Raw genomic sequence first — 18,034 nt, forward strand, 5'->3', positions numbered from 1 at the left:
TGAACTGAACTGAACTGAGCCAGACAAAAAATAATAGATAAATTGCAATTTCAATCCATAATGGAAATATAATTAACCTAAAAATATAAAATAAGTACGTACACTTTGGGGGTTAAGTAGAGTGAGGTGGTAAGTGAAAGTGTATAGACCCACATGTTTTTATTCACCCAGTCAGTATATGTCTTGGTTGGTGCATTTACTCCATTTGCATTTATGGAAATTATTGATATGTATGATCCTATTAACGGTGGGAGGAGAAGGGGCCAACAGAAGATGAGATGGTTGGATGGCATCAGTGATGCTGTGGACATGAATTTGAGTAGGCTCCAGGAGTTGGTGATGGACAGGGAGGCCTGGCATGCTGCAGTCCATGGGGTTTCAGAGTAGGACACGACCAAGTGACTGAACTGATGATCCTATTACCATATTCTGAATTGTTCTGGGCCTTTTTTTTTTTTGTAAGTCTCTTCCTTCTGTTGTGTTTCCTGCCTGGAGAAGTTCCTTTAGCATTTGTTGTAAAGCTGGTTTGATGGTGCTGAATTCTCTTAATTTTTGCTTATCTGTAAAGCTCTTGATTTCTCTGTCAAATCTGAATGAGATTCTTTCTGGGTAGAGTATTCTTGGTTGTAGCTTCTTCCCTTTCATTACTTTAAATATATCATGCCATTCCCTACTTCTTGTAGAGTTTCTGTTGAGAAATCAGCTTATAACCTTATGGGAGTTCCTGTTTATGTTATTTATTATTTTTTCCTTGTTGCTTTTAATAAATTGTCTTTATTTTTTGTCAGTTTGATTACTGTGTGTTTTGATGTGTTTCACCTTGGGTTTATCCTGCTTGGGACTCTCTGTGTTTCTTGGACTCAGTTGACTATTTCCTTTCCCATATTAAGGAAGTTTTCAGCTATTATCACTTCAAATATTTTCTGAGGTCCTTCCCCTCTCTCTTCTCCTTCTGTTACTCCTATAATGTGAATGTTGGTGTGATTAATGTTGTTCCAGAGGTTCTCTGAGGCCGTCTTCAGTTTTTTTTCACTCTTTTTTCTATGCTCTGTTTTGTGGCATTGATTTCCACCATTCTGTCTTCCAGATCACTTAGCTGTTCTGCCTCAGTTATTTAGCTATTTGTTCCTTCTGGCATGCTGTTCATCTCTGTTTGTTCTTTAGTTCTGGGTATTTGGTAAACATTTCTCACATCTTCTCCTTTCCATTTCTGAGATCCTGGATCATCTTCAGTATCATTATTCTGAATTCTTTTCCTGGAAGGTTGCTATCTACGCTTCATTTAGTTGTTTTTCTGGAGTTTTGTCTTGATCTTTTATCTGGGACTTAATCTTCTGCCTTTTCATTTTTATTAACTATATGTGATGTGATTTTCAGTCTGTAGGTTACAGGATTGTAGTTCTTGATTCTTTGGTCTGCCCTCTGGTGGATGAGGCTAAGAGGCTTGTGTAAGCTTCCTAATGGGATGGACTGGTGGTGGGAAAAACTGGGTCTTGCTCAGGTAGGCAGGGCTATGTTCAGTAAAACTTTAATCCAATTGTCTGCTGATGGGTGGGGCTGTGTTCCCTCTCTATTAGTTGTTTGGCCTGAGGCAATCCAGCCCTGGAGTGTACAGGCTCTATGGTAGGGTTAATGGTGACCTTAGAGCTCTGTAGCTAAGTGTCTGGTAAAGTGTCTGCCTACAATGTGGGAGACCTGGGTTTGATCCCTGGGTCAGGAAGATCCCCTGGAGAAGGAAATGGCAAACCACTCCATTATTCCTGCCTGGAAAATCCCATGGACTGAGGAGCCTGGTAGGCTACAGTCCATGGGGTCACAAAGAGTATGGACTGGGCAGCTTCTCTTTCACTTTTCAAGAGAGCCCCTGTCTCTGTGGCAAGCCATGGCCAACCCATGCCTCCACCAGAGACTCTCCAACACTAGCAGGTAGGTTTGGTTTAGTCTTGTGTGAAGTCACTGCTCCTTTCCCCTGTGTCCTGGTACATGCAAGATTTTGTTTGTGCGTTCTAAGAGTGGAATCTGTTTCCCCCAGCTCTGTGAAAGCCCTGTAATCAAACCCTCTTCCCTTCAAAGTCAGATTCCCTGCAGGTTCCCAGTCCCTTTGCTGGATCCCCAGACTGGGAAGTCTGACATGGGGCTCAGAACCTTCACAACAGAGGGAGAACTTCTTTGGTACTACTGTTTCCAGTTTGTGGGTTGCCCATCCAGTGGTATGAGATTTGCTTTTATCATGATTGCACCCCGCCTACCATCTCATTGTGACTTCTCCTTTGTCTTTGGACATCTTTTTTTTGGTGGGTTCCAGAGTCCTGTTGATAGCTAATCAACAGCTAGTTGCAATTTTGGTCTTGACTTTACATAGTTTTGAAATTCTTTTTCTTAGGATGATTCTTAAAATTTCTTTAACTGGGACATTGATTGTCATGGTATGCAAAGTGAAAGAATAATGTGAAATGTCACATAATGTCACATAAGTTGACAATAAGAATTAGAAAGTAATTGTAATTCTACCACTATTCTTCTTTTGGTAAGTTTATGTCAACATTTCCTCATCTGAATCCCAGTTCACGTACAGCTAAATCTGGGTTGTGAAATTTGCTATAATTTTGGGAGAGGTAAAAATCCCTAAAATGCTTATTGTGTTTTGGCAGCCTTTAAAAGTGAATAAGAGAAAGACTTAAAATTGCTAATTCATTTTTTTGCAAATAAGTCACTCTGAATATTGGCAGTATCACATATTCTAGTGTGATCTAATAATGATCTAGTAATGATCTAATGGGATCATTATTGTTGGAAAAAGTTTGACTTTGTTTTCATAATGCAGTAAATAATAGTTTTAACTACATTTTTCTCCCATGACATCACTAGACATTACTAACAATTCATTCTCAAATAAAGCAGTTAAAATATCTTCAAATATATAAACTGCATGTGCTAGGGCTTAGCAGGACAAAATGACTATGTTAACTTCTCTTATCATATAATGGAAGAACAGTCACTTGGGAATCAGAAAGTCTGGGTTTTAGCTTTTCCTCTAATATCAACTACAAAAAAGGACTTTGGACAAGTCATTGACAGTTTCTAAGTCTATGTCCTTGTCTTTAAAATGAGGAGCCAAACAAAGTGATTACTGGGATTCACTCAAATTTTGAAATTTCATGACTCTGCTTTTGTTCAATAATATGCTTTTACTATATTATTGCAATACTGATATCTTTCCAAGGCAGTACCTATAAGCTAGGAGTTTAAATCCTTCCTGTTAAGTTTAAACCATTCCCCCAACGGCTGGAGTGGGGCTTATTTTTTTCTGTGCACAGGTCATAGTCTGTTCTTATTCAGCTTTTAGATATTTAACCAGAGTATTTGACACATATAAATGATTTTATTATAAAGGTGAAAGTTCTCACGCATTAGAGAAAAGATAAATTTCTTGCTTTCTCACTGAAGTCTTACTGTGAATCATTCCTGAACTGTTGCTCTAGCTGGCTAGCCCTAATTCTGCTTTGTCAAATTTGTGTGAGATCAGACTGGCCTGGTAGTAAATGTTGCAGGTACCGAGTTCCATAGCCTCTATATACTTAAGCACCACACTAGTCTTTTTACTTCTTTTAAAGTGTAGAAGCTGCATGCCAGTATATTTCTAAATGAAATTTCAGGTTGCAATGATCTGCTTTGGAAGTTGAGACATTTTTTTTTTGGACTCCTCTACCCATATGTCTCACTGGCATGCCCTTGTGAACCAAATACACACACGCTAGCAAGTAAAGATACCCACACACAGACACTATTGTGTACATCTACCTGTATGTGTGTGTGCACACACACACGTGCATGTTGCTTGATTTTGGACCCTGCACTTATAATGGGGAGCATTCATTTCTCCTGGTTTTTACCTCCATTTCCATTGTAGAGAACTTTGACTTTCGGAAGTGACTTTACATCTAACAGAGTGGCTGTTGTGGGCACCTCAGGGACAATGAACTTAAGCAGAAGAATGAAGGTAATTTTTATTGGATTAAAGATTAGTCTTTAAATTCCTTAGGGGACTGAACCAAATCTAATGTTTTTCTGTTATGTTTCCAAACCTAATGTTTTCCTGACTCTTTTTATATTGTAGTTTTGTATCTTGTGGAGAAGAGAGAGGGAAAAAAAGCTTTAGCAAATCAGCTCTTTCATTCAGAAATGGAATTTGGAGGGGTCTGTTTTAGCTAGGCTTTTTGACAATGTCTGATTTACTGTTTTTGCTGATGATGCAAGTGGCTTCACAAATGTGAAAATCTGGGTGATGGAGGGTATTGTTGAGGGGGAAACAGAATGCAGTTGTTTAAATAGTCCTGGGCCAATAAGCGTTTGGTGGGTGGAGTTACTGTTGTATGCATTACAGAGAAAGATAATTCTGAATGAAGACTTTAAACATCACACATGCTGGCTGGACTCTGGTTCTGTGCTTTGTGCAAACAAAAATGAGTGACTCAGTGACTAGGTTTTGCTTACTATCCATTAGTGGATGCAGCATGTTTGAAAAGATTTCTTTAAAAAAAAAATGCATGTAAAGGATTTATCAGAAGCCCTCATGAATATTTCATGAGTTGATATATTCAGCTGAATGAATTCAGCGAGTGTCAGTGTGTAGCTTGCAGACAAACCTCATCCACAAGGAGGCTACTGACATAGGAAGCACTTTGGCGCATTTTCAGAGGCAAAGCCAGGCTGATAAAGCTCCTTGTGACAGGCTGACTTGCCATTCTTCGATTATGCTGCTCCTGCTCTAAGCAGCTCCTACTTTGGAGCCACAGCTTCCTAAATTAAACTGGGAACAGTTTGCAGACTTACCAGCCTCCTAACCTGCAGCTGTGTCTCTGCTATGTTTGAGAATTTTGTTTTGGATGGTAAAAGCCAGCACTCCATATAAGACATGACAGCAAAAGATTCTTCAAAAGAACTTACTGCTTCTGAATCTGAGGTTTGCATAAAGACTTTCAAGGAGCAAATGCACTTAGAACTTGAGCTTCCGAGACTACCGGCAAACAGACCTACATCTCCTAAAATTTCTCCACGCAGTTCGCCAAGGAACTCACCATGCTTTTTCAGAAAGTTGCTGGTGAATAAAAGCATTCGTCAGCGTCGTCGCTTCACTGTGGCTCATACATGGTAAGAAGGGATTTGGTGGTGTTTGGAGTGCTTTTGACTAGCAACAGTGATTTAGAAATGTAGCAAATGGAATATTTGAATTTTGTTCATAATACAGACCTTAAGTGTGAGGTGAGTGGAGAGCAGGTCAGCTGAAGAATACATAGTGCTCTGTGTGTTCATGTCACTGTGCCTAGCTGTTTCCAGATGAAAAAAGGCTCTCACTGGAGAGAGTCTTTAATATTACTGCTTATAAAAAACACCTAGCTAATTCTAGGGCAACTGAGTATTGAAGGAGTTTTAAAATTCAGTTTTTAATCTCTGTGGAGGTGATTGGTGACTTTTTTGGTGTGTGTTTTTCTGTTGATGTTGATGAGTTTTTCTGATAGTATATTTTTGGTACAAAAATAAATGATTCAGTCTTGGATTTGTTTCTTAAGACAATGTATAAAGTCAAACTTAATGTATGGCATTGCCATATTGTAGTATGTCAGCTAGTGATTTTGATTTATTGGCTCTGTCTTTACACTTGTCAAGGTAAGGAAAAACTAAGTTTCCACTTCTGAAATTATGTGCTTAATTAATTTATGATTCAAATTGCTATTATCTTTGAGATTCTTACTGTAAAAAAATATAACTTAAAATTTATACATAATAATAAATAAACTCCCAATTTGCTTGGGAATGCCAAGTAAATAAATCCAAGAGCCCTCTATAAACACTGTTCTGAGCCTTTAATATATATAATATGCTATATACAACAGAGGAGTTTCCTTAAACCAGTATAATAACAAAACTCAAGGGAAGCACAAAAGAAATAGAACTTTAATTGCAAAAGCTAAGCTTTTTCAGATTTCTTTGAATATTATACTTTCTTTCAGATTAAAATACCCTTCAAAATTGGTACCTATTATTTTTATTTAATAGGGACCTTAGCAGTGAAGGGAGCTATTACCTCTTAAGGATAATTCTAACACACTGATTTTGACTGCATCTTAGATTGCCAACCAACATTATAAACTGAGGAGATCCTGTTTTTGAAAATTATTATTTACTTGAATTCTGTTTTTTACTCATCTGAAGTGTTTGTCTGCCTGATCTACTGCACAGTATACTGGCAAATTCAAGTTCCCCCTAGAAATGTGTAGCTCGCCTTTGATAGACACCACATGTTAAGGCCAGTATTCATGCTTTACTTAGCTAAAAATGATATGGTTATTTTTGTTTTCTGACAATGCAGTGTTGTTCACTTAATTGCTTTATTGGCAAACTTTTTTTTTTAATCACCTTTTCGATGAGTTAAATCTTATTATTCAATTATAATCTCATACTTGTAGAGTACATGTGATTAATTTCTCAAAACTGACCAATGGTAGCATTTGTACAAAGAGAAGATTTATATGTAAGGATGTACTGCTTTGAAGAAGTCCTCTCTCATGATTTACCCCACCCCTAAAGTGTGTGTATTTTCATATAGTTTGCTAAGTAGTATGACTGAATAGGAGAAAGGTATATAGTTATATTGCTAATTAGTTCTCATAAAAGGAATAAAGGTGAAAAACATACAATTAATTGATTCATGTTTTACTAATTGGTTAATATTAAACCATTATTTTGACTAGATGGACATTTAATTTTAACTGATTCTCAGATAATGGTGAATCTTCATAAAACCTTGGTAATATTTCTTTATTACAGAGTTCCTGAATATAATAACATGACCTTTCTTTTATTCAGAATAGATTTTTGATTTAGTAGGAAGGTAGAGCTATAAATACTGATTTTTTTTAAAAGAATCCAAAGTTTAAAGGGACTAAAGAGCCAGTTTCACTCTTGCATTATACAAATTTTCTTGCAGCAAATTACAAAAAGAAAAATTAAGTGGTATTTGAGATAACTTATGCTATGAAAGTGATCTTCTAGCTGAGTTAAAACAAAAATTTCCACAAATTGCCAAAAATAAAAAAAAAAGCCCACATGACTTTGATATGATGTATCATAAGTTTAATCATCAAACTTACAAAATAACTTTAGTTTGACAATGATTCATTTTCACCTCCCAGCTCACACACTCTTCTTGTATTTCTTAGTAAAGGTATATCATTGTTTCTTTTAACTTCTGATTAAGTCTCTATTTATGTTTATTTCTTTCTCAGTGCACATTTAATATTTTTCAAATGTTTTTTTCATGGAGCATTCAATGAAATTTTCTTTTCATAAAATACAAACGTATGTATTTGAATGACTTTTTCACTAACTTTAAAAATTATGTACTCCTTTTATAAAAGCATCAGATGTAATTTACATGAGGAAATAAGAGCATAAGTACTTTATTTTTGCCTCTTTGTCATGATGAAATGTAACCATTCTTTTCATGATCAACAATTAGTATTTTACAAACCATGCATTTAAGTTAGAAATTCCAAGATATGCACTTAGAAGTCTCTAAAAACATGTTATTACTTTACAGTAGACAGTAAACGTCTTTTAAAAAGACTGGATTGTTTTGATCCCAGCATTGAAATTAAAGTAATTTCATGATGAGCTAAACAGTGCAGAGGATGCAGTTTATATCTAAACCCACTGGACAGAGTTTTATCTTCACTTATTTGTAAATTTCATATTTTTTTCAGATGAATGTATAGTTCTGATTTTGCAAACCCAAGTTATGAAGTGTGAGTTAATGGCAGAAGATTTAAGAAAAACTTGTGAAACACTGACTCTGTGATTCTTTGTGAAATATCTGAACAAAGATAAATATTCAGTGTTTTATCACTAATTAGAGTATTGACACAGTCCTAAATCTGGAAGGAATCTGGGTGATTTATCTAGTTGCTTTCTTTTACTCTTGGGCAGGACCAGAGTTACTCTACCTTTGACATATGGTAATCTAAGTTCTAGAACCTCACTTAGTATACTAACTTACTACTTAATAGTCCTGTTATTGAAAATTATATTGGTCTTCAATGGATATTAAGATAAAACTTATAAGTACTTGCATGAAAGTGAAGATCATTATTAACCAGTCCTAGGATTTTTTTTTTTTCTCTCAACATATATAATTGAGCTCTGCTGTGAGCAAGAAAAGAAAAAAATGCTGATTCAATCCATGTGGATTCCAACATCTCCTATATTTTTAGTTCTTTACTAGGATATTCACAGGTATTATCTCATTTAAGTTTTATTAGGAGAATAGGAATACTCTATTACATGCTGCATTTATAAAAATGTTCTGAATTGCTTTAGTTTCTTCCAAGTATTTCTATTCCCTTAATTATTATTTGACTGTGTACCATTATCCCAAATTTCTAAATTCTCCTTTTAATTTTGAAACCCAAAAGTGAACACTCAAATCCATGATAGTTGATATGAGACAATATAGATTTTTTTAAAATGTGTCCTACACTGCAATGGAATGTCAAGCATTGGTGAACAGGGAGAAGGGAAAATTTATCTCTAACCCGAAATCAGGGGTGAAAACTCCTGAGACATAACCTTATCCTCCTTGTCTTATGTGGTCTGCTTGTTCTTCTTATTTTTTTTCAAATTTGAACTTTTTATTTTGTATCAGGATACAACAATTAACAATGTTGTGTGGCCTGCTTGTTCTAGAATTACACTTGCCACCTGTAGCTTTGTCAACCTTCTCTCCTCTGCTCATGTTCCAACCTCAGTTATCAGTTCTCCTACATCATCAGCAGCGTGATGCTCTCTGATGGAAGCTACTGGTGATGGTCCTGAATACACTTCAGGCCTAACACACTGCTCTTGAAGAGCAAGTGCATTGGTGAACACCACCACTCTATCTGTCCATGCTTGCACCTGGGATATGCTTCACAGAGGACAGTATACTTTCAGAGTTAGTATTAGAAAGACCTGTTTTTTTTTTTTTTTTTTCCAATTCCCCATTTAGTTCTACCTAGACCTTGGAAATATTTCCTCATTTTTATTAAAAGTTCATGAAATGTGAAATTTTGTGCTTAGTATTTGACCACAAAAGTATGAAAAGACATAGTTCATACTCTAAAGGAACTTACTTACACCTGACAAGACAAAGCTAGAATAACTGGAGAAGAGTAAAAAGAAAATGTTTAATAGTATATGTTTAACTTTTCTCTAAAGCTTTGGGCACATTTACTGCCTTATACAATTTAGTCCTAGTTTGTGAGCTAAATCTAAATCTGTGCTTTGTGTTATTTCTTATATTTCCCGAATTATTTCCTAGCAGTATGGAAAGTTTTTGAAAAATAGCTGTGTCTTTAAGTACTTACTGATTGAACATTTGACTGAACAGAACATTTGTTGAGAGCCTACCATGCTCGGGGTGCTACTCTGGGAAAAAGAGTCCTTACCTTCAGAGAATGCTCATGCCCCATGGAAGACAAATGGTATGTGTATAATGCTAATTAAGAATGACACACAACTTGTAAGAGCACAAGAAGAGATAAATACTGCTAGAGAGTGAGTCAGTGTGTTAGGGAAGGTTTGGAGAGGGGATGACATTTGTGTGGGATCTTGGAGAATGATTAGGAATTTTTCAGGAGAAGAGTAGGCAGGAAGGGCAATTTTTTTTTGGCCAAAGTGACAATAATAAAATTCTGTCAAGCAATAACAATAATAATAACATTTATTTTGTACTTAGAATGCATCTGACATTATTTTAAATTATTTGCTTATTTTTGTGCCATGATGTATGGCAAAAATCATAATTATCCAAAGTAATTATCCACCAATTAAATAAATAAAACAAGCAAAAATGTCCAGGTTATGTACTGATATTTCCATTTTATTGGAAAGAGAATGAAGCATGGGGAGGACTAGTAATTTGCCCAGGAGTACATGGCAAGTAAGGGGCTGAGTTGGCATTTAACTCAGAGGGTGGTGGAAAGTGAGTAAAGTTCATTGGAGTTATAGCCTTAGGTGCAAGGTGGGAGAGATAGGAAGTCAGACTTTTCCTGGACATTGGACTTGGGGATTTATCCCATCATCAGCGGAGACCCACTGCAAGGCTATGAGAAGGGAGTTGCCTTAAATAGCTTTTACTTTGAAAAGGTCTTTGCAGGCATTATGGAGAAAGGATTGGAAGGTGAGAGGATTTAGAAGAAATGGGGAAAAGGGAGAATGTTCATTTGAGAGATAATGACTTCTAATTATTGTGTATGTTCCATAGCATCAAAACTATGCTTATAACATTCTTTAAGACTTAGCAAATTATGGTTTATGGAAACTGGGAGGAAAAGTGTGTTAATTCCATACGCCTTGCATTTATCACCTCCAGCATGGTGCTATGCATAGTTCTAGTTAATGCACCACTTCCAAATGCATCAAAGAATCTTAGCAAAGGTGCTAGGGAGGATGAGTGCATCCAGGGAAAACCGATTAGCTCAGTCCGAATTTATTAGAAATGCTTATTGTTGTGTTTGTGTATAATCCTGGTGAGTTTTTTTATAGAAATTATCTATGTCTGCAATCTGATTTCAATGCCAGTGGAAATCTATGCCTCATAGCCCTATTCTATTCCTTAATCAGGGCAACTGTTTTCTTATTAATGGAAGTCTGCAGATGGTGTTTTTCTGGCCTTTTAGTGTGTGCAACTCTTCAATATATTGGATTTTAAAAATACTTACTGGAAAAAGGGCTTTGAAAGTAGTGATGACAAACCCCCTGCCGGGAGTCATACTGGAAGGTGACCCAGCAGGCATGCCAAGGGCCCAACTGCTAAAGTCTAAGTTCTTTTGTGCAATTCCACTTGCTTTCTTTTCCCATTCTTCCTTCTTTTGTTGACTCCCAGTTTTTAATCCTTGGATGTTTATTGTGCTTCCTTCTGTAGTATCACTGTCAAGACGTCTGCAACATTATACTTGAGGGATTTAAATGATTCCCAGAAAAGTATCGAAAATGCTTGCCATGGTTCACAAGGCCCTACATTTTCTGGCTCCAGAATACCTGTGACCTCATCTCCTATTCCCCAGCCATGTTAGGCTCTTTTCTGTTCTTCAACAAACCTTGTATGTTTCTATTTCCGGGCCTTTGTTTGATGTTGCTTCTGCCTGGAAGTCTAGTTCCCTAGGTGTTGACATGGTTCACTATCTCACTTTCATCCAGGCTTCTACTCAAACCTCACTTGATAGAGAGGCTTCTGCTGACCCCTTCATCTAAAAAAGCATTGTTTGCTTTCTTGTCCCTTGTTTTGCTTTCTTTATCTTCTTGGGTGTTATTACCTGGAAATATATTGCTAGAAAAGACACACTTGTTTGAATGTTGTTTTTCTCTTCTTTTGTCTACCAATCTAGCAAAATTGCATGAGAGCAGGGATTCTGTCTTGTTTACTATATCCTAGGCACCTGAAGCAAGGCTGGTGCTTGGTATATATTTGATGAAAAAATAAAAGAAAAAATGAATATAGTTCCTATGTCCTATTTGTTTTCTTCTTCTAGCACTTTCCCTTTAGCTTGTTATGAAGGAGGAGAAAAGGAAACTTAGCTGATACTCTATAAGCACCCTTACTTCATCCATCTCTTAATAGTTGTATTCCCTTTTTGCTGGTAGGGCTACTCTAAGTTGCTTTCTGTTTTGTGTTCTGTGATATTGTAGGTACAAGTTTAATCACGATATCTCACTAGAGGCTAAGTGTTTTACATGGTAGCCTATTTAATTAAGCCACTGTGTACAAATCATACTACCTAGCCTGTAGTGCTATAAAGTAAATATTTGTCTGTAGCACTGTACAATTATTATTTGGTTATTCTTCATGCATCAAACAGCACACCAAATAGTTGGTGTTTCAGCTTAGGAAAGCTCTACATATCTCTCATTAACTACCTGAATGGAAGCATCATAGAGACAAACCTATTTGTTATTTGGCCTTTAAAATATCTGCATATTATTTGTTAGAATGCTTAATTATTGATTATTTTTTACTAATGCAGCATCTAGAAAACATTAAGCTTTCTGAGCTTTCGATAGAATTTTCCCGGGAAACTTGGAAGGAAGAACCCATTACTTGCAGAGTAAGGAAATTGTGAATTAATAACCATTGTATTCTAGAAAAGACATCCTCAGGAGCAAAAATTTTCACTTGGTTCTGTTTCATTTTTTCTGAACCAAGAGTTTGGGACCTCTGTCACTCCTAGTAATTTGTTTGACAGAGATATGTTTGAATCCCACTGTGTACTTTAAGTTAAAAAAAATAGAAGTAATTTGTTGACCTTCTCAAATTGCTTGAAGTTCTTCTTGCTAGAACTTAGACGTTTTGTCTTATAGGGAGAATACGAATGACTACTTCTTTTGACCTTTTGTGGAAAAGAACACTTGTCACTAGGGATGCTCTCCTGAAAGCTGAAAAGAAAGTGAAGTCACTCAGTCGAGTCTGACTCTTCGCGACCCCGTGGACTGTAGCCTACCAGGCTCCTCCATCCATGGGATTCTCCAGGCAAGAATACTGGAGTGGGCTGCCACTTCCTTCTCCAGAGGATCTTCCTGACCCAGGGATCGAACCCAGGTCTCCCACATTGCAGGCAGACAGTTTAACCTCTGAGCCACCAGGGAAGCTCTCCTGACAGACAGCTTATCCCCTCCTTCACCCTATACCCTCACAATGTCAACTTCAGCAAATAACGCAGATTGTAAATAAAGGGAGATGGGGTATTATGGCTTTCAGAAAAACTTTCAAACTATATTTTGTGAAGCATTAGCAATAGTGTTCTAGGACCCATTTTGGGAATTCCTTGAAAAATAAGATAGTGATAATCTTTTTGCTGGTCCTGGGTCCAAACGAAGAAACATGGATGAACCTGGGGAAATTTCGGGAAATTTGGGGGAGCACAGATTCCATAATCTCAGTGTCTGAAAAACCACAAGTGTAAGAGATAAAGGAGTGGATAAAAAATTTCTGGATAGCTATGCTTGATAAAGTCATAGAAATTTTCAGACAGTAAAATTATATGCATCTAAGATGTCCAGGAATGGCAACAGAATAAATGAGGAGGGTGGACATAATTTGGTTCAAGGAGAGGTTACTGGTAGTGAGGATTTAAAATTTCAAGAAGTTGAAAGAATAGTAGTAGTATAATGAAACCTTCTACTTCGATTTACTGATTATTAATGGTTTTCCACATTTGCTCTATCTCTGTACCTCTCTCCATATTTAAATGCTTATATATGCTTTCTTTAGTTTCAAGGGAGTGCACTTGGATGGAAAACATTAGTTTTGGATTTAAAAAAAGACCTCATTTTAAAGTATAATTATTTCTATTTCATTAGCATGTTCTCATGTCATAATTTGAGTTTAATTCTTAATAATTGACTAATATCCTGACAAGTTATAAAAAGTTTGTGGCCCATTTTTAAAAGCAAACTATTGGAGCAGTGATAGTGAAGGGTTGTTGTTCAGTCGCTCAGTCGTGTCTGACTCTTTGCAACCCATGGACTGCAGCATGCCAGACTTCCATATCCTTCACTGTCTCCTGGAATTTGCTCAGATTTATGTCCATTGAGTTGGTGATGCTATTTAGCCATCTCATCCTCTCCTGCCCCCTTCTCCTTTTGCCTTCAATCTTCCCCAGCATCAGGACTTTTTCAGTGAGTCGGCTCTTTGCATCAGGTGGCCAAAGTATTAGAACTTCAGCTTCAGTTCAGTTCAGTTCAGTTCAGTCGCTCAATCATGTCTTTGTGACCCCATGAACCACAGCACTCCAGGCCTCCCTGTCCATCGCCAACTCCCGGAGTCTACCCAAACCCATGTCCATTGAGTTGGTGATGTCATCCAACCATGTCATCCTCTGTCATCCCCTTCTCCTCCTACCCTCAATCTTTCCCAGCATCAGGGTCTTTTCAAATGAGTCAGCTCTTCGCATGAGGTGGCCAAAGTATTGGAGATTCAGCTTCAACATCAGTCCCTCCAGTGAACACCCAGGACTGATCTCCTTCCTTCCAATAAATATTTAGGATTGATTTCCTTTAAATCTCCTTGCAGTCCAAAGGACTCTCAAGAGCCTTTTCCAGCACAATTTGAAAGCATCAATTTGTTGGCCCCCAGACTTCTTTATTGTCTACTCTCACATACATACATGACTACTGGAAAAACCATAGCTTTGATTATATGTACCTTTGTTGCTGGGCTTCCCTGATAGCTTAGCTGATAAAGAATCCACCTGCAATGCAGGAGACCTGGGTTCGATCCCTGGGTTGGGAAGACCCCCTGGAGAAGGGAAAGGCTACCCATTCCAGTATTCTGGCCTGGAGAATTCCATGGACTGTATAGTTTACAGGGCCGCAGAGAGTCGGACACGACTGAGTGACTTTTACTCACTCACCTTTGTTGGCAAAGCGATGCCTCTGCTTTTTAATATGCTGTCTAGACTTGTCTTAGCGTTTATTCCAAGGAACAAGCATCTTCTAATTTCATGGCTGCAGTCACAGTCTGCAGTGATTTGGAGACCAAGAAAAGGAAATCTGTCACTGCCTCCACTCTTCCCCATCTATTTGTGTGAAGTAATGGGACCAGATGCCGTGATCTTAGTTTTTTGAATGTTGAATTTTAAGCCAGCTTTTTTTTCACTCTCCTCCTTAACCCTCATCAAGAGGCTCTTTAGTTCCTCATCACTTTCTGCCATTAGAGTGGTATCATCTGCATATCTGAGGTTGTTGATATTTCCCCCTGCAGTCTTGATTCTAGCTTGTGATTCATCCAGCCTGGCATTTTGCGTGATGTACTCTGAATATAAGTTAAATAAGCAGGCTGACAGTATATAGTCTTGACATACTCCTTTCCCAATTTGGAACCAATCCGTTGTTCCATGTCCTTGATTCATGGACTTAGCATTCCAGGTTCCTATGCAATATTGTTCTTTACGTCATTAGACTTTACTTTCACCACCAGACACATCCAAAACTGAGAGTTGTTTCTGCTTTGGCCCAGCTGCTTCATTCTTTCTAGAGCTATTAGTAATTGCCATCAGCTCTTCACCAGTAGCATGCTGGACACCTAACGACCTGGGGTGGCTTATTCTGGTATCATCTATTTTTGCCTTTGCGTACTGTTCATGGGCTTCTCGTGGCAAGAATACTGGAGTGTTTTGCCATTCACTCTTCAGTGGACAACATTTTTTTCAGAACTCTCCAGAATGACTTGTCTGTCATGGGTGGACCTGCATGGCGTGGCTCATACTTTCAAGCCCCTTTGCAATGACAAGGCTGGGATACATGAAGGGGCGTAGAGGATTAGAGATATCTATAATATTAATAGTTTATAAGTAATCTTGGTGACAAATTGTTGGTTTTAGGTACTTGAAACTACTTCTAAGAGGATGGGTGTCGGTAGCATTTATTTTTTTCTTCCCTCCAAAAGAGATGTTACTTCTTTCTATAAAACTATAAGATATAACATTAATATGGAAAACTGTATTTCTTAATATAATACAGATGAACTTCTATCATTATATTTTTGATGCTATCTTCAATTTTATTTTTACTGTTGATCTTTCTTTTATGTTATGTTATTTGGAGTCAAGTAAGTTAGCTGACTCATTTGAAAAGACCCTGATGCTGGGAAAGATTGAGGGCAGGAGGAGAAGGGGACGACAGAGGATGAGACGGTTGGGTGGCATCACTGACTCGATGGATATAGGTTTGGGTGAACTCTGGGAGTTGGTGATGGACAGGGAGGCCTGGTGTGCTGCGGTTCATGGGGTCACAAAGAGTCAGACACGACTGAGCAACTGAACTGAACTGAAGTTAGGTTTGGTTTTAATATTTTGTCTTGAATTGCTATTGAAATTTTAGACCAGTTAATTCTCTGTCTTGGACCTCAGTTCCTTCATTTGTAAAGTGGAGAAAATAGCCTCATATTTAAATATTTTCAAATGTTAATTTAATTTAAGCATGTATTTGTTAACTCTCCTGCTATCTCTCTATCTGTCTACGTATCCCACTGTCTATCTACTCCTAAGATAATGTATGAGAGTACTTAATGGAATACTTTATGCATTATAAGTCACATAATAGATATTACTGTTTAACTATCTTACTAAATCTCTAAACACACACAAACATTCACATTATTGTCAGCCTTGGTTGGTAAAGCAGAACTTATTTTTTATTATCTGAAAAGCATAGCTGGGTATTAAATATGCTAGTTCGGAAGAGTCAAAGTGCACTTGTGTTTGTAAAAAAATAATTTTATAATATTCACAATGTGACCATTACTGAGGAAACAAAATATCATTCATTATTTTCATGTGATAATCACATTCTAATGAACCGAGCTCAATTGTATCGAAACGCATATCAGAAGATCTAGTGTGAACAGCTTACATCCCTAATAAGAAACTTTATAGCCTTGTTTGGCTGCTATCAGCAACATATTTTTAAAAGCCATATGCAAAAGAGATAGGAACAGAAGCACTTTGATGTAATTCCATCCACTTGCACCAATAAGCTTGAGAGCAAAAAGAAAAAAAAAAAAAAAGCATGAGAAGTTGCCTTGTCTATTTCAGGATCCTACATATAAAAAGCCAATATAGGATTCAGTGAACAAATGCCTTGGAAAAATTCCAGTGTCATCAAAAACTCATTTTTCTCAAAATCTCTCCTTGGTACTCTTCATATTTATGCACAAATTAATAAGTACAGACTGTTTGTCACAGCACAGAGAATCTGAGAGTGCTTTTGTGGCTTATTTGGGCCACAGTTATCTCAGCAGTTAGTTTATACAGGAAGCCTCTTTTTCACCATCAGAACTATTTAGGCCTACTGAAGAGAGGTCTAGGAAGGTAAGACAAAGAAACTCAGGGATCCAAGTCTCTCTCACTGATGATGTCTTAACTGCCCAAGACTTCCTCCTGAGATGTTACCGTTGAAATTCACACATGGATTTTAACTTGCTGGGGAAAATCATGGCCTTTGTCCTTACCTGTCATTCTGCTCAGCCAGGACTGAGCTCACCCAGAAAATATGGTTGTGTCTCTAACATGCTCATATTTACCAAAACAACATGAATCTTTAGGAGGCTGGGTGGTGCAAAGAGCACAGCATTTGAATCCCAACTCCACCTTTGACCAGATACTAGGTTTTAAGCAAACCGTTTAACCTTAGTTCCACTTTCTGCTTCTGCAAAATTAGAAAAAGACTTCTTATGTCTCATTAGGTCTCTATGAAAACTGAAAGAAGTAATGTGTGTTCTTGGCATAGTCCTTGGCCAATGAAAGGTAATCAGCAGACTTCTTTCACTAATGAGAGCTTAATCCAGAGCTTATGATTTCATATAAAAATGATAATATATATATAGTAATATAAACTAAGTATTTGTATGCTGCTGCTGCTGCTAAGTCACGTCAGTCGTGTCCAACTCTGTGCGACCCCATAGACAGCAGCCCACCAGGCTCCTGTCCCTGGGATTCTCCAGGCAAAAATACTGGAGTGGGTTGCCATTTCCTTCTCTAGAGCATGAAAGTGAAAAGTGAAAGGGAAGTCACTCAGTCGTGTCCGACTCTTCGCAACCTCATGGACTATAGCCTACCAGGCTCCTCTGTCCATGGGATTTCCCAGGCAAGAGTACTGGAGTGGGTTGCCATTGCCTTCTCCGAAATATCTGTATAGCATGGTTTAATTAAATCAGTTTTTATTGAGCAATGCTGTACATATTAAATACATTCTTTTTAGACCACTTAGATATTACTTAGTTTCACAGGATAGTATGTTATCTTAAAGCCCAAATTAAATGTTCTTACAACAGTAAAATAAAATTTAAAAAGAAAAATAAATCACTGTGCATTATGGGGTTTAATCACTCTCATTTTTCACAGAGACAACTGTAAATGACTTTGGCCATAAAATGCTGTTTATTCTTTAAAATTCCTGTTATCTTCCTGAATTTGGTGCTTGTCTCCATTAATGAAAGTAGATG

The 18,034-nt window shown here is 37.3% G+C and overlaps 1 protein-coding gene across 3 annotated transcripts in view; it reads left to right on the forward strand.

The window, feature by feature from the left end:
• PDE4B (phosphodiesterase 4B) overlaps nucleotides 1–18,034 on the forward strand; it is a 664,998-nt gene that overhangs the window by 219,221 nt on the left and 427,743 nt on the right. Inside the window, exon 1 of one of the 3 annotated variants that reach the window (XM_042249321.2) lies at nucleotides 4,637–5,151. The exons of the other annotated variants lie outside the window; for them this stretch is intronic. Coding sequence (XP_042105255.1) covers nucleotides 4,916–5,151 — 236 coding nt within the window. The 5' untranslated portion in view covers nucleotides 4,637–4,915. Of the gene's footprint in view, nucleotides 1–4,636; nucleotides 5,152–18,034 lie in introns of those variants that run through there. 3 annotated transcript variants of the gene reach the window in all.

Source organism: Ovis aries, chromosome 1, assembly GCF_016772045.2.
Source record: "Ovis aries strain OAR_USU_Benz2616 breed Rambouillet chromosome 1, ARS-UI_Ramb_v3.0, whole genome shotgun sequence".
Taxonomy (NCBI): Eukaryota; Metazoa; Chordata; class Mammalia; order Artiodactyla; family Bovidae; genus Ovis; species Ovis aries.